Source organism: Marmota marmota, unplaced genomic scaffold (assembly GCF_001458135.2).
Source record: "Marmota marmota marmota unplaced genomic scaffold, marMar, whole genome shotgun sequence".
NCBI lineage: Eukaryota > Metazoa > Chordata > Mammalia > Rodentia > Sciuridae > Marmota > Marmota marmota.
In genome coordinates, this window is record NW_026000240.1 from 4,167,985 (window position 1) to 4,191,206 (window position 23,222).

Genomic DNA, 23,222 nt, shown 5'->3' on the forward strand with positions numbered 1-23,222 from the left:
AAAAAAAAAAAAAAAAAAAAAAAAAAAAAAAAAAAGAGCTTTGGGGAGAAGTATTTGAGGTTTTCCCATATAACTTTCAGAGGCTTCGTGAGTAACATTCAATATCAGCAAGAACAAAGAGATTGTGCCAAAGCAACAGAGAAAGCTCAGGCTCACCTTTCTCCAGCTGAATAATACCATATGTATTACTTACATCTTTGCTAGTCCCAAGCCCACTTTGGGTCCTAAAGCTGTTAAAGCATCAGCTTATGATTAATTAGTTTAACATTACCATGTAAACCTGCTGATCCCACCTCAAAACATATGGGCACTGGGATAGTAACATCTGGAGTAAGAACTGTCCGTGCTTGAAACCATACTACAATAGCCACAGGATGGGATGAGCTCAAAATGAAACTTCCAACTTCTGCTTCCCACAAACAACAGTGCCCTCTTGGGTAGGTGGGGGGGTGGCAAACAGGGCAGCTGATGGATGATTATCTGGTCAAGTCTGGATGAACAGTAGGTCAAACCATGTGGAAGCCATCTGTCACTGTTGGACAGAGAGAGGAAAGGAGCAGGAACAGGTCCAGTGCTCAGCAAAGATAACATTGGCCCATGAGTCCTTCTGTCCCTCTGGCCTGGCTGGCTGTAGTGATGTTTCCTCCAGCAATTGCTTCACAAACCATTAAGCAGCCATGAAAACAAGCGCCTGGCCATATGTTCAAGAGCCATAGAAACCCAGGAGCAGGTTTAAGGAAAAGAGAAACCACCCTCCTATCTCTCCTTCCTCAGCTCTGAGTAGAGCCTCCTTGCAGGGATGGATGTCTTTATGTGAGGCGTCACTGCGGGATTGAAATGGTAGAGAAGGGTGGGTACACCTGAAATTAAACATAGGGACACCAGTGGGGAAAGTGACAGGGAGCAACACAGCTCTCTGGGTTGAGATGGTTAATTTTAGGCTGCCTTTAAGGTTGAAATCTGGAGATAAAAGACTTCAGGAAAATGCATTTGTCAGGATTTTATTCCCCAGCACTTTCCTATACAGGCCCTGACCACCCCAAATTGTCTTCAGCCATAGTATCACCTGTGAGCTGGGCAGCAATGCAGAATCCCAGGCCCCTCCCTTACCTTCTGAATCAAATCTGCATTTTAACAAGACTGTTCCAGGTGGCAGATATGCACATAAATGTCTGCGAAACTCAGTAGCTTGGAACTCTGAGGAGATGCCCCAAATAAGAATGACTTTTTCTAGCACTCAAGACCCTGACAAAAATAAACAACTAAACACTGGCCAAATATAACATTGTGCCAAATCTTGTATCTAAAATGCAGGACCACTTTTCATCTTAATCCCCCCTTATCAGATGAAGTGATCGGGTTCTGAGGAATTTCATTACTTTGCCCGAGATCACATAGTGAGGAAGGAAATATGGAGCTACAGTTAGCACCTAATGCCCATGCTCTTACCCAACAAAATGCTTTACTTTGCCTTAAATGTGAATGCTGTTGGGCTAGCCGAGGATGTTCTTAAAGGGGGAGGGGAGATGATGAAGAGAAATTTCTCTCAGAGGGGCTGAGGTGGTGGCTCAGTGGTAGAGCACTTGCCTGGCATGTGTGAGGCACTGGGTTCAATTCTCAGCACTGTATATAAATAAATAAAAGGTCCTTTGACAACTAAAAATTATTTTTTAAAATTTCTCCCAGAGATTTAAGAAATTGTACCCAAAAGAAACAGGGCCTCTGGAGAGAGAAATCAAGAAAAATGTCTCCATCTCGGAAGCTTCCCCAATGAGCCCTTGATTTAATACCTCAGCACTGACATGGGCAGAGGCTCAGCAAGAGGACTTCTCCTCCTCTCCACCTGAAAACCTGAGGCTAGTCACTCTCGAGAACAGGTATTTATCCACACAGAACCACAAGAAAGCTCAAGCAACTCTTTTCCCCTTTAATCAACATCTAGCTTTATTGCCTGAGTCTTAAATATGCTATGTATTTATTCATCTATCCAGTCAACAATGCAAGTCATGGTACAAACAGGGGACAAGACACAAAATTCCTAGGCTCATGGAGCTTCTGTGTTAGTAGGCAAGTCAGATGACAAGTTACTAAAGATTTACTATATATTTATTTCAGTGCTGTATAAAATACAGGTGGGAAAAGGGTAGAGTGTGATGGAGCTGAGGAGGGCAACATAAGATCAAGAAGCAAGGGAAGGCTTCTCTGAGGGGGATACGTGAATGAAGTGAGACAGGGAACCACTTGGCCGCCTGGAGAAGAGGCTCCAGGTACAGGGTGCAGCAGGGCAAAGGCCGCGAGGTAGGAATATCTTTGGTGGATCAAGAAACAGCCAGAAGCTCAGGGTAACTGGGGCAGATGAGTCAGTTTTAGAGGATAAGAGAGGTCACTGGGGCCCACAATATGTAGTCCCCAGGAATCCATGGCAAATTATTTGAGCTACTATCCTGCAAAGGGTGGGAAAATATTAAAGCATTGTTAGCAGAGGACTGACAGGGTGTGATGTACTTTACCTTTTGGCAGGATCCCTTGGGCTGTTGTGTTGAGAATGGATGGTAAAGGAGCAAATGTGGAAGTAGGGAGACCAGGGAGGAGATACCGGTGATAGCATTTTGGACTAGGGTGGTAGCCACAGAAGCAGTGGCAAGTGGCCAGATTCTAGATATATTTTTAGGGGAGAACTGACAGGACTTGCTGAAGGAAATCCATTAGCTCTTCCTCCTTTCCAGACTCCAGGCTGTGTCATGAACTCTGACCTCTGCTCTTCGTACTTGCCCACCTTGTCCTGACCTCTTATATAACTTGAATTTCCTGATTTGCAAACTCATCTGTATGTCCATGATCAACCTCTGTCCTTCATCTGGGGCTCCTGGTCAGCTACTACTCATGTCCTAGAATAGAATTTGCAACAATACTGATGCTTAATACTATCCATACTTTGTATATGTGCCCTGCTTTAAGTTTAAGACCTTTCATGTACATCATCTCCTCTTGCATTAGGTTTTATGGACCATTTCATGCCTTTCATTCAACTCCAGGAGACCTCAAAGAAGAGGCATGTGTCAATTCTGGCTGGATTTCAGACGAATTAACTCCTTGGCAGCTGCAGACCTGGCAGTGAGCAGGCATCCCTGTAGATTAGTATGTGTAAGCCTGTGGGTGAGCTGAGCTATGAGACTCAGGAAGCAAACACAGGGAAGGCACACAAATAATCTGGGGCAAGAAACCTGCTAATAGACAGCTCCAGAGGGCAGTGGATAGAAGCCAGGAAAGATGTACCAGGGATGTGGGCAGAGAACCAGGAATGAAGGAAAAGGGAAGGGAAATCTGAGGGGAGGAGGTAGTAAACAATCAAGAGAGAAGGCTGAGCCTGGCCAGTACCAACCATGAGTCAGAAGTCTGAGTCTTCAGCCAAGCCCTGAGGGTGAGACTTTCAGAGGGGACCCAGGCCAGATGACTGACAGCAGGTAAGGGAAGCCAGCTCTGTGCACTAGAGTGACACTGAGAATCCTTTGCCTAAGGCCAGAAGCTTCCCTGTGTTTCCTATTTGAACAGGATCCAATCCCCGAACATGGCTGATTAGAGATTGGCGGGTAAAGGGAAATGGAATATGGTTGGGTGAGGAGCAAGGAGTAGGGAGCAAAGGTAGACTAGCACTCTCCCTCCCTGGATATTCCTGACATGGGAGGGAAGTCCTCACCCTCCAACTCCACAGGTTAATTATCAACAGCTTTATAGTTTGATCCCAGGGCTAATTCACTTGGCTTATTTTCTTCATCTTAGACCAGTGACTCTCAACTGGTTCTCAACCTCGTACAGATTTCCTGGGTCCCACCACAGAACAGTTAAACTGGATTCTAGTGCAATAGGCCCCAGATGGGGTATTTATTTTAAAGCTCCCACATGACTCTAGTGGGCAGCCAGAGTGGAAGCCTGCTTTCTTACACACATGTGCCAGCCTCATTAGAGCTGAGCAAAGAGCCTTCCCTCCTCCTCCTTCTCTTCATCGTCCTCAGGTCTAGTTTAATGTAGATGATGGTACCAAGAGCAAAATTCATAAATTAGGGTCCTAAGCAGATGAAAAAATAAAATCTCATCCTCCAACTGAGTTGAAAAAAAGGGATATTCCATCCACAAAGCTGTCTGTGAAGATACAAACACTACATCCTGTTCAACTTGATTTGTAAGAACAGGGCTGGCTGGTGATGCGTGCAGGACTTTGCAAATCACAGATTTTCCTAGAAGGCTGGCCTTAGGGACCCTAGTGTTAACAGCAACCACTGGACACATTTTTTCTTGGCAGAAAAGAGCACTTAGCAAGGGCATTACCCAACTTTAGGATCAGAATCTCAGAAACAAGGAGATTCAGGGTGAAACTTGAAAGAATGTGTAGGCCAGTAGTTTATGGACACCAGTGTGTGTCTCTTATAGACCTCGTAAGCACCCTATCTCTCAGGCCCATTCCTAATGAACCAGTGCTCTTCTTCACCTTCTTCTGGTGGGAATGTGGCTTCTGCTGGAGTTATGTCTTATGAGCTCCTCAAATTAAAGGCCCTACCTGACCAGTTCTACATCTGTGCTGCCCAAATTTTTTTCAAGGCTGCTGATAGATGCTGTGGTGATCTCAATATACTTATTCATTCAAAAAGTATTTATTAAACACCTACTAGATGCCAGAAATTTTTATAGGTCTTGGGGATACTGCTGTGAATGAAATGGGCAAAGATCCACCCTTAGGGGTTTATAGTTCAATGGAACAAATTCTGTTTGCCTTAGGTACATGAATTTGAGAGTGGTTAAATTGCAAGTTCCCCCCCCCCCCAAAATAGCTTTGTGTCTTGTGATTCCTGTGTTCTCAGTGTGCAAATAAAAACAATAAAATTTTGTTGAATATACAAATGAGTGAATGCCTTTAGTGTTGGTGGCCACACTCTGCCATGGCCATTCTCCTTAGCCATTAAGAAAGTTATATCTTCAGAGCATACTACAGGGACATAGCCACATCAATGTTTATAGCAGCACAATTCACAATGGCTAGACTGTGTAACCAACCTAGATGCCCTTCAATAGATGAATGGATAAAAAAAATGTGGCATTTATACACAATGGAATATTAGCACTAAAAAATAAAAAGATCATGGCATTGCAGGGAAATGGATGGCATTAGAGCAGATTATGCTAAGTGAAGTTAGCAATCCCTAAAAAACAAATGTCGAATATCTTCTCTGGTATAAGGGGGGTGACTCAAAATGGGATAGGGAGGAAGAGAATGAGAAGAAGATTACCACTAAATAGGGAATAGAGGTGGGAGGGAAAAGGAGGGAGAAGGGGAATTGCATGGAAGATGGAAGGAGACCCTCATCGTTATACAGAATACATGTATGATGTTGTGATGAGAAAAAAAAAGTGTGTCACATTAGATTGGGTAGAGAGAAGTGATGGGAGGGGAGGGGAGGGGAAGGGGGGACAGGAAGGGCAGCAGAATAAAATAGACATTATTATTGCTGTATGTATATAGGTGAATGTATGACCAATGTGATTCTGCAACCTGTACAATCAGAAAAATGAGAAATTATACCCCATTTGATTCAAATGTATGAACTGTCAAGATCATTGTACTGTCATGTGTAGCTAATAAAAAAAAAACACAAATGAACAAAACTAGGAACAAATCTAACCAAGGAGGCAAAAGACCTCTATAATGAAAACTATAGAACACTGAGAAAGAAACTGGAGAAGACATTAGAAGATAGAAGGACTTCCCAAGTTCATGGATATACAGAATATTGTCTAAAATTGTCATATTACCAAAAGCAATATACAGATGCAGGTACAGTGCTCATAAAATACGAATGACATTATTCACAGAATGATTAAAACCAGTTCCTAAAATTCATCTGGAAGAATAAAAGAGCAAAAATAACAAAGTAATTTCAGGTCCCCCCCCCAAAGAAAAAACAATGCTGAAGGCATCACAATATCCAACTTCAAACTATACTTTAGAGCTATAGTAACAAAACCTATATGGTAGTGACAAAAACAGACACATAGACCAATGGGAGAGAATAGAAGACACAGAGACAAACTCACCCAGATACAGTCATCTAATCCTTAACAAAGGTTCCACGAATATATGTTGAAGGAAAAAAAGAAATAGCCTTTTAAACAAATAGTGCTGGGAAAACTAGCTATCCATATGTAAAAGAATTAGACTAGAGCCCTATCTCTTAGTTGCATGGAAGTCAACTCAAAATGGATCAAAGATCTAGAAAGTGGACCAGAAACTATGCAACTCATAGAAGAAAATATAGGGTCAACATTTCAACATATAGGCCCAGACAACAACTTCATCAACTGGACTTCTAAAGGTCAGGAAATCATACCAAGAATTAGTAAATGGGATGGCATCAAGTTAAAAAGCTTCTGCACAGCAGAGGAAACAACAATATGAAGAAAGAAGCTATGGAATGGGAGGAAAAATTTTGCTTGCTACCCTACTGACGGAGGCTTAATATCCAGAACATATAAAGAACTAAAAAAACCACCAAAAAATATTTCAATTAATTAATGGACAAATGAATTAGTTCTCAAAAGAAATACAAATGGCTAACAAATTTATATTCAACATCTTTAGAATCAGGGAAATGAAAATAAAAAATACACTGAGATTTCATCTTACACCAGTCAGAATGGCAGTCATCAAGAATACCAACAATATTCCTCAACTCCTACCATTTACTGGCACATGCCATAATTTCACTCTTCTTTAAAGCTGAGTAATATTCCATTGAGTGTGTGTGTATGTATGTATATGTATGTATGTGTGTGTGTGTGTATGTATCACATTTTCTTCTCTAACATGTGGGTGCTAATTCACAATAAGGCGGTGGGGGGGCACTAGGGAAGAATAGAGTTACCTTAGTTTAGGTAGAGGGAAGTGATGGGAGGGGAGGGGAGGAGTTGTGGAGATAGGAAAGAAAGTAGAATGAAACAGACATTATTATTGTATGTATATATTCGACTACATGACCAATAGGATTCTGCAACATGTACACCCAGAAAAATGAAATTATATCTCATCTATGTATCATATATCAAAGTATATAAATGCATTCTACTGTCATGTATAACTAATTAAACAAATTTTTAAAATTTTAAAAAAAGAATACCAACAATAATAAATGCTGGAGAGAATGTGGAGGAAAAGGAAAACTTTTACACTGATGGTGGGATTGTAAATTAGTTCAACACTATGGAAATCAATATGGAGGTTCCTCAAAAACTAGGAATGGAACCACACTCAACTATATCAATTCTCAGTATTTATCCTAAAGAATTAAAGTCATCATACTATAAAGATAATACATACTCATGTATTTAGCAGCACAATTCACAACAGCCAAACTATGGAACCAGCCTAGGTGTCCATCAATGAATAGATGGATAAAGAAAATGTAGTGTATGTAAATATGCATTTGAATTTTGTTCATCCATAAATAAGAATTAAATTGTCATTTGCAGGAAAATGAATGAAACTTGAGAACATTGTATTAAGTGAAATAAGCCAAACTCAGAAAAATCAAAGGTCATATGTTGTCCCTCATGTGTAGAAGCAATAAAAATGAAAAAAAAAAAAAAAAGGTGTGTGAGTAGCTCATGGAAATGAAAGGGAGACTAGTAGAGGTAAAGGACCAGGAGAGGGAGGAGGGGAGGAAAAGGGAAATCCTGGGGAGCAATAATGGCCAAATTATATTGTTATATTGTGTGCATATATGAATATGCAATGATGAATTTCACCATTATGTATAATTGGAAAAATAAAATATTTTCATCAAAAAGAAACTCTGTATATTTTAGCTTTCACCTTCCTATCCTTTATCCATCAACAAGGAACAACTAATCTTTATAAGTTTGCTGATTCTGAACTTTTTGATATAAATCAAATATTTTGTATGTTCTTTGATGATTGGCTTCTTTCACTTAGCAAAATGTTTTGCAAGGTTCATTCATGATATAGTGCATCAGCACTTCATTTCTTTTTATGGCCAAATAAATAATAATCCATTATATGTACATAACACGTTTGTTTAGCCATTTATCAGTTGACGGACGTTTGGGTTATTTCCACGTTTTGGCTCTTGTGAATAATGTTGCTATAAACATTTGTGTATAATGTTTGGACATCTTATGTGGATATGTTTTCATGTCTCTTGGGTATATATCTAGGAGGTGCCTCACTATGTCATATCAACAACTCTATGTTCAAGTATTTGAGAAACTGCCAGAAACTGCCAAACTGTGTTCCAAAGTGACCACACCATTTTCCACTCCTGCCAGCCATATATGAGGGTTCTGCATTTCTATGTCCTTGCCAACGCATGTTATTTTCAGAGTTTTTGAGTACAACACTCCTTGTGGTTATGAAAATATACTTCATTGTGGTTTTGATTTACATTTCCCTGGTGAGCAATAATGTCAAGAATCTTTCAATATATTTATTGACCATTTGTGTATCTTCTTTGAAGAACTATCTATTCAGATACTTGTCCATTTTTAAATTGGGTTGTCTTTTTATTATTGAGCTGAGAGAGTTTATATATTATAGATACAAGTACCTTATCAGATTAATGATTTCTATGTATTTTATCCCATTCCGTGGCAAGTCTTTCTACTTTATTGATTGTATATTGTGATGCACAGAAGTTTTGAATTTTGATGAGGTCTGATATATTTATTTTTAATTTAATGTGAAGTAATTCTTAATTCTTTGACATAGGTTGACCTAATACCATGCATCAAAAAGAATATTACTTCTACATTGAATGATCTTGGAACCTTTACCAAAAATCAGTTGACTGAGACACATGGGTTTATTATGGGCCCTTAATTCTACTCCTTTGATTAATCTATCTTATGCCAGTACCACTATTGATATCTTAACAATATTACGTCTTTTAATTCATGAATATAATAAATTTTCTATTTACTTATATCTTGAATTTCTTTCAACAATGTTTTGTAGTTTTCAGAGTACAAGTGCTACACTTCTTTTGTCAAGTTTGTTCCCAAGTATTTTGCTCTTTTTTGATAAAAGAATAGTGGTTTTCTTAATGTCATTTCAGGCTGTTCAATGTAAGTGTATAGAAATACAATTGACTTTTGTATATTGATGTTGTATCCCCAAACCGTGCTGAACTCAGTTACTAACTAGTTCTAGTAGTTTCCACAATGTTTTAAGATTTTCACTGTCTACAAGATCATGTCCGCAATGACACAGTTTATTTCTTTCCAAACTGGACGCCTTTTATTTATTTTTACTGAACAACTTCCTTGTCCAGTTGTTGGTAGTATTCCTTTATAATTCTTTTTATTATTCCAAGATTGAGCAGAAGTGACAAGAGTATCTTTCTTGTTCCTGATCCTAAGAGGGAAGTACATAACTGTTTGCCATTAAGCATGATGCTGGCTGTAAATTTTTCATGAGATGTCCCTTCTCAAGTTGAGAAGTGCTCCTGTACTCCTAGTTTGTTGATTATTTTTATTATGAAAGGATATTGGATTTTGTCAAATGCTTTTTCTGGGTCTATTGGAGATAACCACGTAGGGTTTTTCCCCCTCCTTCCTTTTACTGACATTAAACAAAGTTCACAATCTGGGAATGATTGCAATTAGTGATTTTTTCTCTATATAACTGGATTTGGTTTTATAGTTTTGTTGTAAGTTTTCCCTCCAACATTCATAAGAGAGAATGATGTGTTGTTTTCTTTTATAATAGCTTTGTCTGGTTTTGGTATCAGGGTAATACTGGCCTCATAAATACTAACCAGCAAAATATTCCCTCCTCTTGTATTTTTTGTAAAAGCTTGTGAAGAATTAGTACTTATTCTTCAAGTATTTGTTAGAGTTCAGTGTTGAAGCTATCTGGGCCTGGGCTTTTCTTCATGTTTTTTTGCCTATTAATTTGATCTCTGCTTGTTATAGGTCTATTCAGATTATCTATCTCTTCTTGACTTAGTTTCAGTAGATGTATCTTTCTAGGAATTTGTCCATTTCATCTAAGTAATCTAATTTATTGGCATATAGATGTTGGTAGTATCCCTTTATAATTCTTTTTATTTTTATATGGTTGGTAATAATGTCCTCTCATTTCTTTCCTGGTCATTATAATTAGACATATGCTAATTTTGTTGATCTATTCAAATAGCCAACTTTGGTTTCACTGAATTTCTCTATTGCTTTTCTGTCTTCTACTTCATTAATAATTGCCACCCTAATCTTCATTATTTCCTTACATTTACAGCTGTTACTTTCTCTCTAAGCACTGCTTTAGCTGCATGAGTTTTAGTATCTCAAAGTATTTTTATGCATCTTAAAGTATTTCCCAATTTTCCCTTTTCACTTTTGATTCACTGGATATTTAGAAGCATGTAATTTAAATTCTACAAATTTGTTAATTTCTGGAATTCATTTTACTAATTTCTATTTTTATTCTATATAGTTAGATAACATACTTTATATTTTTTCTATCCTTTTTTCTTAGTTACTGAAGTTTGCTTTATGGCCTAGCCATATGTTCTACCCTGAACAATGTTGCATGCTCTTAAGAACCCAGGGTCTGTTGTTGGATACAGTGTTCTATAGATACCTGTTAGATCAGTTTGGTTTACAGACTTCTGTCTTTTTGTTGGAGTCTTCTATTTCCTTGTTGATCTTCTGCTAATTTGTTTTAGAAGGCAGGGGATTAGCAAGGATGGTGGAATGTGATGAAGATCATTATCCAAAGTACATGTATGAAAAAATGAATTGGGTGTCAACCTACTGAGATATGAAAAATTGTGGTATATATGTGTAATAAGAATTGTAATGCAAAAAAATACATGTATAAAGATGTGAATTGGTGTGAACATACTTTATATACAAAGATATGAAAAATTGTTCTCTATATGTGTAATAAGAATTGTAATGCATTCCGCTGTCATGTATTTTAAAAAATAAAATCAGTAATAAATAATTAAAGCATGCTTCCTATAGAAAGCACAGATAGATTGGTTTTTTAAAAATTATTTTTGGTAGTTGTATTGATACAATAACCTTATTTATTTATTTTTATGTGGTTCTGAGGATGGAACCCAGGGCCTTGCATGTGCAACGCAAGTGCTCTACCGCTGAGCCAAACCCCCAGCCCCTAGATTGTTTTTTTTATAAATCTTCTCTGACAATTTCTACCTTTGATTGAATTGTTTACTCCTTTCACATTTAACATCATAACTGACACACCTGAATTTGGGTCTGCCATTTTATTTTTTCTGAATGTCACACATCTTTTTCTATACCTCTATCTTCCTATTATGCCTTACTTTTTCCTTAAGTGAATATTTTCTAATGTCTATTTTAATATTTTTACTGACTGATCTTTTTTCACTTTTTTAAAGTTATATCCTTAGTTCCTGCTCTAGGGTTTAACATACACACCAGAATCAGCTTTATTCTCTTTCCCCACATTGTGGTATTGTTGTTACACATATTACATCCATAAATGTTTCAAAACCAACATTAGATTATTATAATTATCCCTCTTTTATAATTTTATGTCTCTTGAAGCTAAGAGTTAGGATACATTTGTAGTTTTTGTTATATTAACCTCCTTATTTATCATTTCTGGATATCTTCATTTGTCCCTGGAGACCCCAGACACTATGTGAAGATATTTCCTTGGCCCAAAATAGATTTTTTTTTCCACCTACCTCCTTTTTGCCCTTCTTGGAAAATATATAACATTTATATATGTTACAGGCCCAAAAATATATTTTACATATGCTATTATATATAATTGCTTTTGAAATCAGTTAAGAGAAGGAAGAAAAGGAAATATGCACTTTACCCTGTCTTTTATAGTTACATAATTGCCTTTATCAGTGCTATTAGTGTGGATTTGAATTACTGTCCAGGATCACTTGCTTTCAGCACAAAGAACTTCCTCATTATTTCTCTTTACCCAGCTCTCTCTGGTAAACTAACAGGACTAAAGTTTAACCTATATTTCAAATGAATCTACCCATCTTTTCCCAGTTGCCTTTCACTGGATCATCCCTATGGGCATTTTTGAGAACACTGCCTTAAATTTCACTCTTCATTGCAAATAAAGTTAGAGCCTTTGGGGAAAGATTTGGAGCTCTCTGTTTTATAGTATGTTTCCACCCTCAGGAAGAATCTCCAGCCATAGCTCTAGAGCTGGGTTTGGGGACAGTAGTGTGCTTTCCTGAGTGATACCCCCACTTTAAGAGCTGAATTCAATGGAATTGGGTGAGTAGCCTTAGGTTTTCTTGGATTGCCTTTCCCAGCAAGGGTGATAGGGCCCTGATATTCTCACAGCATTGCACTCATGGTATAGCTATTGTTTCCTGAGTGAGGGGGCAGAAGGGAGCACCTACCTTTAGGCCACACTCATCCTGAACAGCCTCAGCAATAGGCAGATTGGGGCAGAATAAGAAATGCCCTGCCTGGGAAGGTAGTGCTTTAGCTTTAGCTAGGAGGTGGAGGGAAAGGGACTCTGTTCTTGGTCACCGCCATTAGGAGTGGAGTTTTCATACTACCAAGAAGGAAAGGTAGAGGGAGAGAGGGGGTCTTGATTCAAATACCAGAGACACACTATTTACTGAGTTTTAGTAGGTTTTCCTGAATAAATGCTTCTTCATTTACTGTATGCACTTGGGATCATTCCCAGAGACTTTAAATAGTTGTTTTAAGATAAATTTCACTAGTTTCAATGGAGAGCAGGTTTGCAGAGCTCCTCATGATGGAAGTGGAAGTCTCAAAACTCAAGATGTTTTATTTTACGGAATAATTATTTTATACATACACATCTCCACAGAACAATGGTTCTCCAACTTAAACGTGCATGTAAACGACCTGGAAAACTTGTTAAAAATGCTGACTCCAAGGGCCCCAACCCCAGAGATTATGATTTCTCAGGACTGGGATGGAAGTAAAAAAGAAACGAGCATTTTTAGCAAGCTCCCTAAATGATTCTTTGGAAAAAAGTTGTACGAAAACAACTAATGCCTCCCAGAGACGATTGATGATAATGTTATTATTGTTGTTCTTTTTCACAGATTCTGTCTACCTTAGTAGCTTTGCAGTTATGGCAGGATCAAAAACTAGCTACTTAAACATCATAATAGCGTGTGTGTGTGTGTGTGTGTGTTGCCACAATCTAGGAATTCAATCATTATAGGAAGTGCTGCAAAATATGATTTGGGCTGTCTGGAATCAGTGACAGGGGACTCCAGGGTAAGGATTTCTCAGAGTGGGGACCAGCCTGTCTCAGAATCTTTTTTCTTTTGTACCATATCTGACTTTTCCTTGGTGCTGCCATTTGTAAACTTCCCTCAAAACAGAGAGAGAACATTACAGTCTTTGTTGGAATTTGTCTGATTTGCACATCATCAAGAGCCAATATATGCCTCTGGTGAACAAATTAATAGGATTAAAACAGCTATCAAGCATGCCACAGCAGAAAGGATCCCCACTGCCCAGCTGCACGTTGTCATCCCTAATGTGAGTCCTCACAGTTGTAATAACAGAAAATGAATACCATTTCATATTTTAAAACTCTAGTCAGGAGCCATTAGCAATTTATTTTTTCCCAAAGAACCAGCTAATTAAAATTGTAAATAAGGCTGTGCTGTTTGTACATACTCCTGTCTTTCTCATGAAGAACCTGAACCTAACTATTCTATACTTACTAAAACCCGACTTACTTTAGTCTGCTCACACTCAGAGGAAATGGTCACACTCAGGGGAAGAATTTAGGAAAAAGACTTCCACAGCTGAAGGCAGAATTAAGAAAGATGAGGGCCCTAGAGTACTGAGGAAACCTGTCTATCCGAGGCACTGAAGGAAGCTAGAGGATATTTTCTACTGGTTTACTAGGTGGGTATCATTATTATTAATTATTATTATTGTTGTTAATTAAAAAATAGGATTTCTCAATGGGAACTACAAAAAAAAAACCCACGTTATGACAAAAATCTAAAGATCAACCAATTTTAACTTGTTTCTTCCAGATTTGTTTATGTACATACCAAACAGGTATTTTGTTCAGCAGCCCTAACAGAACAGGGTATCACTCCCACTTTGCCTTTCACTAGATCATCCCTATGGGCATTTTCGAGAGCACTGCCTTAATCTACTATCAGTAGATTAAGAGTTGGTGGGCTTTGTTGTATTCAATCATAAATAAAACTTGGAAAATTTCTGATTTTCTTCCATAATTTTAATGGCATACAATTATTTCTCTGTGTTATGGGCTGAACTGTACTCTCAACCCCAAATCATATGTTGAACCTTTAATCTCCAGTACCTCAAAATGTGACTACACTTGGAAATAGAGTCTTTAAAGAGGTAATTAAGTTAAAATGGAGCCTTTAGGGTGGTCCCTGATCCAATCTGACTGGCATCCTTATAACATGAGGCAATTAGGACACACAGAGAGACACTAGGGTTGTGCGAGCTCACAGGGAAAAGGCCATGTAGTGAGAAGGCCACCATCTGCAAGCCAGAGAGAGGCTTCTAGAAAACCCAAACCTGCCAATGCTTTGATCCTGGGTTTCAAGAATCCAAAACTGTGAGAAAATAAATTTATGTTGTTTAAGACTATGGTATTTTGTTCAGCAGCCCTAACAGAATAATGCATTTAGTGATGATCTTAGGTAGAGTTGGATCTTTAACCAGTCTATAAACACTGAACACAGAAAAACAAAACTTAAAAAAATAGGTAAGGGGCTGGGGCTATAGCTCAGTGGTAGAACGTCTGCCTTGCACATGTGAGGCACTGGGTTCGATCCTCAGCACCACATAAAAATGAATAAATAAAGATATTGTGTCTATCTACAACTAAATAAATATTTTTTAAAATAGGTAAGTTGTAAGCTGATCATTTTAATTTACAAATTGGTATTCCCAGGATATATTTAAATTCTAAGTCCTTTGGTACAATAGAGTTGATTCACATATTGTTCATAAGTATCAATGAATGAACAATGAGCATTCCTCAGTGCTGATTGCTAACTGAAAAAGGTACCCAATCCTGCCCCCTGGTCAGCATTGGCCTTCTTTTTACCCTCTGTCACAACCTTTCCTACTCTTCTGACATAAGACTACTGGTTTGTAAATATGCATTTATTTATGAGATTATATATATAACATCTTCCTCTCTATGAACACTCCATGGGACAAAATCTTCTGTTTCGTTCACCACCTTATGCCAGACATCCCGCACAATTTGTCTGACCCTTAATTATTTGTCCAGTAAACAAAAAAAGAAGTCATGAGGTTGTTGAGATATTAAATTGGGAAAACTGACTGGTAGGTCTTATTATTCCTTTTTATTTCTTAAAAGCTTCTAAAATGATTTTGTTCATGTATATGTTTATCTGAGGAGAGAACCCTCAACATTAGATGTCAAAGGGGAGTGTGACTGCCCTCCCCCCCCCCAAAATAAGAAATCACGTACCTATTTCAGCCACAGAGCAAGATTCAAGAAAGGAAATCATCTGAAACAAAGCATGCTACATGTCTATTTATGTGTACAGCTGTGTGGGTTTATGTAAATGTGTGTGTATAAATTCCAAGAATAGGGACAGAAATGCCTCAATGAGTTTGCAGAACCATGGACACCCCAACCTTCCCTAAAGAACTGATCATTCCTGTAGTCACTGGGCTTGAGCAGTAGCTGCTCACATTCATGTTTCTTGGCAGCAACATTCATCACTCAGGCCAGGGAAAAGGAGATTGTCATTCCCTCCTTTCACCTGTTTGGGATGCTGCCATCCCTCTTTGTAGGAAGTTCATTTTAACCACAAACCCGTAAACTTCCCAGTTAACAAAGGCACTGAGCTATGTTTATGAAACAGAGGTGCCCAGGCAATTTCCTCAAACAACCATGGGGTTTCCCTTCACTTGCCCTACAGCTGGAGAGGAGAACAAGCCCAGCCAGCTTGAAGAGGCCTCTGAATACTGGTGCATTCATGATGGAGGGAAGCTCCAGGATTGTCTAGAACGTGCTAATTGGCTGCTGAGTATTAGATCTTTTGCCATTAGTTCCAGAAGATACTTCCTTCCGACAAATTTCTTCCCTCTTCCCTCATTTTTGTCCTAAAAATGGAAGTGGTAACATTTGTCAAAGCAAATATTTCCAATGTTCCACTGACTCTCAATTATCCATCCTAGCAGAAGAGAGCAGATAATTCAAAGCCAAGGCTCTTCCCACTTAGCTCTGTAGTACATAGTTTCAAGGGGCTTGGGGGCAGACTTACCTCCCTAACTATGTTTGCTTTGTTACTTATTAAAATGAGTTTGTTTGCCTTAGGCAGTTGGGTAATGTGAAGATTCTGGCACAGAATTTGTGAAACTCATCAGGGGAAATCTACAAGGCATACAAATAATCAAATTTGACTAGCTTTGAGTTCACTTTCTTAATCACCTGTGATCAATGGTTTTTCTCCTCTGTGACTGAAGAGATCCAAAAATGAGAAATAATTATAGGAAACTAGTTGGAAGGTAATGAGTCTCTATACTTAGATGAAGACACAAGACTACTGTGGCCAAATAGGATAACACAATATCTATAATTTCCCTGTCTAGTCTCAATCTTTTCCGCAGCCAGAGTGATCTTTCTGTGCAAATCCCATGATGTTCATCTCTACCTAACACCTTTTGTGGTGATGCTAGTCATTAGAGCTGTTCATAACTATACTGAGCTCTCCTTGCCAATATGGAGTGGACTGTATTTTCCTAGCCACTTGGAGTTAGATGTAATGGTGTGATTGGCATTGGCCAATGAAATGTGCATGAAAGCCAGTGGAATGTGAGCAGATGTGTCACTTCTAAGACGAAGATTTCAAAACCTGCAATGCTTGGCTCCATGCTTTGTCTGGCAAAGCAAACGGCAGCATCGGAAATGGTGGCTGCTCCATCAGGCCCTGTCCCTGGGTGACTGTGATGAGCAGACCTCTCATTGGCTCGCGATGGTTGTGTGATAGAAGCAAGAAATCAACCTCTTTTGGTTTCAACTGCTGAGATTATAAGTTTCTTAATTAACAGCATAATTTTATCATTGCACATATCAAACTACATCATGATTGCCTGGATTTTTCTCTCTCCAACTAGACACTGAAAACAAGGCTAGAATTATTTCTTCAGCAGTGTGTGAAGTCCAGGGCATATTTAAATCAACCTGGTAGAAAATGGAGTTTTCTTCCTTCTTGGCCTCTGCAACCCTCTGGGTTTGTGTTTAACACCTGATCCGCATTGGTGATGCAACGATAAGGTGTCTTGGATTTTCAGATACATGGGGAATGATGGAGCTATTCTTTTGCACCAAAAGAACAAGATGGAAGAGATGGCAGGGGGAGGTTGGTGGGTACATCCAGGAACATTTAGGCTGTAGGCATTGTAATACAATGGCTTTAAGAGCAGACAGGATTTCAAAATAAAGCCGTGGGGGCATCCATGTGGAAAAAACAGTACCTGGAAGTATTAAGTTTATGAGGCTTCACACATGTCATGCAGACTAGACTCCTACATCCTCATCAGCATCATAATACCAGCATTTACTGTGACTTATCATGTGCCAGGCACAAGCCTAACTACTTTATAATTAACTCCAAACAACCTTCTAAGATAGCTACTATTGTTTATATTTCACAGATAAGGAGCTGAAGTACAAAGAGGTAGGTTCCCTATTGCCACACAGCTAGTCAATGGCCTTCTCTGAATTCTGCAGAGGATCAAACACTTCCCATCACAGAGAGCTCCTTAACTCTCACTGCGTCCCACTCTGGCCCAAGGAGCCCCACACTGCCTCCTCCTCAAACAGCCATGCCCTGGATGTCCCTGCCTCCTAGACCATCATGCACTACTCTCTTCTTTCCAAAGTGGTCTTGGAATATTTGAAGGCAGCAGTCATGTGTCAAACTTCCCACTGTAAACAGCCGCAACTTACTCAACCCTTTCCTATGTGCCACAGCCTTTCGCCGTCACAGCTCAGTAACTTACACATGCTGGGGACCAATAAATGTCAGCGACGTCAGCAGAGTGGAACTGGTGACTCGCCTTCTTCCAGTCTTATGCTGAGCTAATGCCTCCCACGACCTCAAGCACATTCCTTTCATAATGTAATGTCAGCTCTATACTCTGCTCCAGGAAGAGCTGGCTGGCCACACGCCTTACACACATCTCCATCCTCACGAGTGGACCGCTGGAGAGTCCCTCAATTCAAAGCTCCTCCTTCTTTATCCAGATCTGCCCCAGCACCCCAAAGGCAGGCTGAGAACAGCCCCCTTGCTCACCATGGAGTTCATGGCGAAGTGATTGTGCTGCGTCTGGAGGTCTAGGGCATGCTGGTAGCTGACTCCGATCTCCGTGTGGCTCTGGAGAAACAACTCCTTGTTGTGGCTTATCCAGTCGAACATCTAGAGGGGAAAAGAAGATGTAGAGTAATCAGAAAAGTTAGGAGTTCAGCAGGACAAAATGGTCAAAGCTATTGAAAGGGAAGAAACAGTCCTCTTGCTGGTGAGACCCAAACATCACTCATAGCACTGGGGCAGGCCACCATTAGGTGGCTCAGGAGATCCCTCACTTGTAGCATAAAGACCCACCTCTGAGTCTTCTTCAGAGCCAAAGTGGAAAAGAGAAAATGAGTAAGGGAATTAGGGAGATAGGGAGTAAACTGTTTAGTCTCTGCAGTTCCTGCCCTTAGAAAACCTTTGGAAAGCCTCAAAGCAGCCCCATGCTTGCTTTATGGACAGACGCTGTAGGGACAAACTGGGAAGCCTAATCCACTCCCTACCACACTAATAGGAGAGAGAAGCCCTCATAGGAAGGAACAGGGGCAGCCTGGCATACCCCTACTCCATGCTGCTCTGTCCCACCACACACACTGCCAGGTTCTAGTATGGCCCCTGCACCTTGCAGCTAACTGTCCCGCCAGAGTGGCTGCCTAAAGTCAAGAATTAAAAAGCTGAGTGGGGGAGGAGGGGCGGATAGTGGGTTCCACTTTGGATGCGCTGGGTTTGAGAGGTTTATGAAAGTTTCAGCAGATGTGTCCTATGAACAGTTATATTTATGTGTCTGGAGGTCAGAGAGAGACATCAGGGCTGTAACAACTCATGCCTAGGTATAAAAACATCACTTTCTGAAAGCGAATGTGCATGATTTGGAGATTTTTCTCCCTCTTTTACTCCTGCCTGAATTACTCAGGTCACTTCTGTCTATCTACACTGACAATAAAGAGAGGATAAAAGTATCATCCTTCACTTTCTCCTGACAGAAGATTTGTTCCAGGCTGGTCTCCAGTAGAGGCCAGGTCGATTCCTGTGCTGCATACACCATTCACTGTCCACCAGCCACAGCCAAGCTACATCACAGGCACTGGGTTAGGGATTTATATTTTCTTTAAGTATTAAGGACAAGGGGGAAAGGAAGACAGGTGCCACAGGAGTTTAGTGCATTCTCCTTCTGCGGTTTTTGATCTTTAAAATGCTGCCTCCCGACCCCATTTCAAAACAATTTCTCATCACTTTTCTTTATTGACAAAAGAATCAATAAAGTTAATGAAAATCTGAAATGCCTGAAGTCCTTGGAACTTGTGATGAAAAGCGCTCACTCTATATCCTTTCTTGGATATCTCACTGGCCCAGAAGTGACCTTCCCTGAATTTTCTGTTAAATGACTATTTAGATATGCAAATAAGCAGCTGAGTTATGGGCTAGCACCAGAATGATTAGATTGCTAGGCACCAGGTCCCTGCTGGACTACAGAGCAAGGAGGGCTGGACACAGGCCAAGTGGGGTGGAAGCCTATGCAAAATGAACTCAACGACAGGAGAGAGTGGAGTGGAAACCATACACCTCACTGCATCAGCTCCTTACAGAAAGAGGTCTGCACCCATCCCATCCCACCTGGTTCCATGTTCTACTTTGGAGCACACAAGTTTGCTCACTGATAACAGACAACTTTGTCAGAATGTCTGGCTAAGGAGGTAATGCTATTAAAAAAGTGGCACATGATTCAAGCAGAGAGGAAAAGACCTGCTTTGGGGACTGATATCCTGTGATACAATATCAGGATCAGGGTTTCTTCAAGATGACCGCTTCCTAAGGGACAACTATAAGACTTCTCTGGATTTACACTTGCTACCTACTTGTATATAATTCCCATCCTTGGGAGACCCACTGTCCACAAGGGTCACTGTCATTTCTGCATTCAATGGAACAGGCTACAGAGACACATGTGTGCATGTATGTGTGTGTGCAGTCAAGTGAGATGAGAAATAGACTGATTCCAGGCCTGGCTCTGTCACCAATTCCCCATGACAGCATGGGCAAGTCACTTCATTTCTGGGCTGTTCCTGGTTTGCAAGGGATAGTGAGTACCCTGGCATACAATAGGTTTAGTTGGGAAACCTATGGATGTGTGGGTTGTTGTTTTTTTTTTTTTTCCATTCAAAATAAAAAAGTTTTATTGAGTCTCCTAGATCAGAAAGTATGTTTCTTGCTGTAACTTACAACATTTCCAATTTTGGGGGGAAAAAATGTCAGTGAGAAAACTGGCTTCGTTTTATAGCAAGAGAAAGCACCTTCTTAGTCTTTGCCCTGACATTTGTTGAGTGCTTTTAAGTTCAAAATGTCCATTCACATGTATGCTCAAAACAGCTCCCCCACAGGTATTATCATGCCCTCTTCACAGACAGGGAAAGAGGTTCAGAGACAAGAAGCCAGAGCCTACGATTCATTCATTCTACCCAGTGCCACAATCACAGAGGGTCTGTGAGCCAGGCTCTTGGGACTGTCCGGCTTCCTGCTCATGGGGCTGTTAAAGACCTCTTCTGACTGGGCTCCACGAGTCAGAGTCAGTTACCCTCCCAAAAGCAGCTGTGGAGGGACTGTGGTGCTTCAGTCAAGGAAAGCCTTCTTCCTCACCTGGGGCCGTGCACTCACCAATCTGTGTCACTGCAGCCTCTGCTGCTACCCCATCAGGAAGAGCTACAGGATTCCAGGGCAGCCAATTCAAATAGCTCCATTTTTTTAAACATATACTTACTGAAAGGATGAATGAATGAGCAGGAGAGTTGGGCATAGGCACTATGGTTGCTAATTTACAGAGAAGTGGACCCTTTCTAAGCTCCCTCCAGTTGGGATACTTGATGGTTTAATCTATTTGAATTTGGCTCACTGGAAGACCTTGAACTAGGCTGACCCAAAGCTGGAAAGAAAAATTCAAATCTAAAATAATTCTTCATAGTGTTTTCAATTTTTTGGATATATTTCTCTTTTTTGAGATGCTACAAATGTTGAAATATAACCAAAAAATTTCTTCAAGAGAAAAGTTCATGTCTAAAAAATGAAATTGAATCTTTTTGTCTGAAACCAACATAGTTTTGTCTCATTAAGAAGACAGATGTTATATGTGAACTACTTGAGATATTTTTTTATGCTTTATTTTTAACTAAGCTAAGTAATTTTCTTATGCTGGCTAAAATTCAGTAAAAATATATACAAGCGTGGTTTTTAATAAATAGTGAATGTTAAAGGAATCTATTTAAATGCAAATTAGGAAAATAAGCAAACATTTTCTTCCTTTTTCTTTTAAAGATGGGGATAGCTAAAAGGTTATTATTGTTCCTTTTTTAATGAAGCATAAACTCTTTCATAGAGCAAACATATTAAGTAAAGATCTTTATTTGCTAACTTTAATGATAGCATCTGATTTACATTTTTAACTTTTAAACTACCTTAGTATCTATGGCTAGTATTTTATACTCTCTTTAATTACAAATTACATTGGTTTTATAAATGTTGATATTCAGCTTTGATGAACTAAGAGGACAAAAATAGCCAGTGGACTTCCTTTGCCTACATATGCACAGCTCAGTATCAGCTGGGATGGTGCCCAATGTGTTCCCTGCTGTGACCCATCCATAAGAGCTTGTGCCCTGTAGGGCACCAGCACCGTCTGTGCAGGTGAACCTTGTTATGTCTGGGAAACAAGGTGTCCAGTCAATTCTGAAATAAAACTTATGAGTGCTAGAGTACAAATCCAGATCAGTACAGGCTGCTGCATAAATGTTGACAAATTTTATCATTGATCTGAACCTCATCTATAAAATGGGGGAAACAATTTACCCTATTTAAACCTTAGTGCAAAAGAGAGAGTCAAAAAAGATAATAGGAAAATGCTTTGTAGAGTACTACATACGTGATGGATTTTTTTTTAAGTATTTATTTTTTTAGTTGTAGTTGGACACAACACCTTTATTTCACTTATTTATTTTTATGTGATGCTGAGGATTGAACCCAGGGTCTTACACATGCAAGGCGAGCGCTCTACCGCTGAGCCACAACCCCAGCCCTCATGTTGGATTTTTTAAAGCCATAAATGAGTACACTCTATTGCACATATTACCCAAATGTTTTTATATAAAGCACAGAACAGATGAAAGGTGTGGATTTAAAGTTGTGGCAGTCACAGTCACAATAGTTGTAAAAAGTCACAGAGGCTAATGAGAATCACACCTGCAGCTTCTATATAAACACTCCCATAAAAAGGCACCACCAGGATGACCACAGAGTGCTGCACAGACACAGCCCACAGGTACCCATCCACCACACACTCAGAGGCCCTGTGGGTGTCTTTGCCCACACAAAACTCAGAGGCCTGAACACTCTCTCAGGGTTCTGCCTAAGGACTCTGGTGTCTTCCTGCTGTTCCTGGGTGGTATGACCATAGAGCAAGGATCTCAAGTAAAGATCTGTGCCTTATAAGACCTCACTGCTTCCTGCCTTGCTCCCAAATTCCCCTCTCCCACCCTCTCTAGCCCCCCCCCCACTTTTTAATTTTTTTGCTATTAGACACTCAGTCCCTTTGACCCCTAACAGTTTTTCACATAAGAGATAACTGTTATAATTTTTTTTTCCTGTAATCCCTCCTGGAATTAGTGTATCCTGGATAAACAGCTCAATAGGATCTTTATGAGCATGACCCAGAGATGGAACCTTAAATGAGGTGGCAGAGGGGCTCTAGACAAAAGGAGAGAGACCCTAAAAATAGAAGCAGGTGAGAACCAAGGGCACATTTCCCTGACTTCACAATTCTGCTTTCACAGGAACTCCAACCGATCCTGTGTGTTGACCCTGTGCAAACAGGGCAATGCACAGATCTCGTGT

At 39.7% G+C, this 23,222-nt stretch overlaps 1 protein-coding gene across 21 annotated transcripts in view; it reads right to left on the reverse strand.

Moving 5' to 3' along the window:
- Kalrn (kalirin RhoGEF kinase) overlaps window positions 1–23,222 on the reverse strand; it is a 577,550-nt gene that overhangs the window by 375,458 nt on the left and 178,870 nt on the right. For all 21 annotated transcript variants that reach the window (XM_048794027.1, XM_048794031.1, XM_048794029.1 and 18 more), the window contains one exon: window positions 18,348–18,470. In XM_048794027.1, coding sequence (XP_048649984.1) covers window positions 18,348–18,470 — 123 coding nt within the window. The remainder of the gene's footprint in view (window positions 1–18,347; window positions 18,471–23,222) is intronic.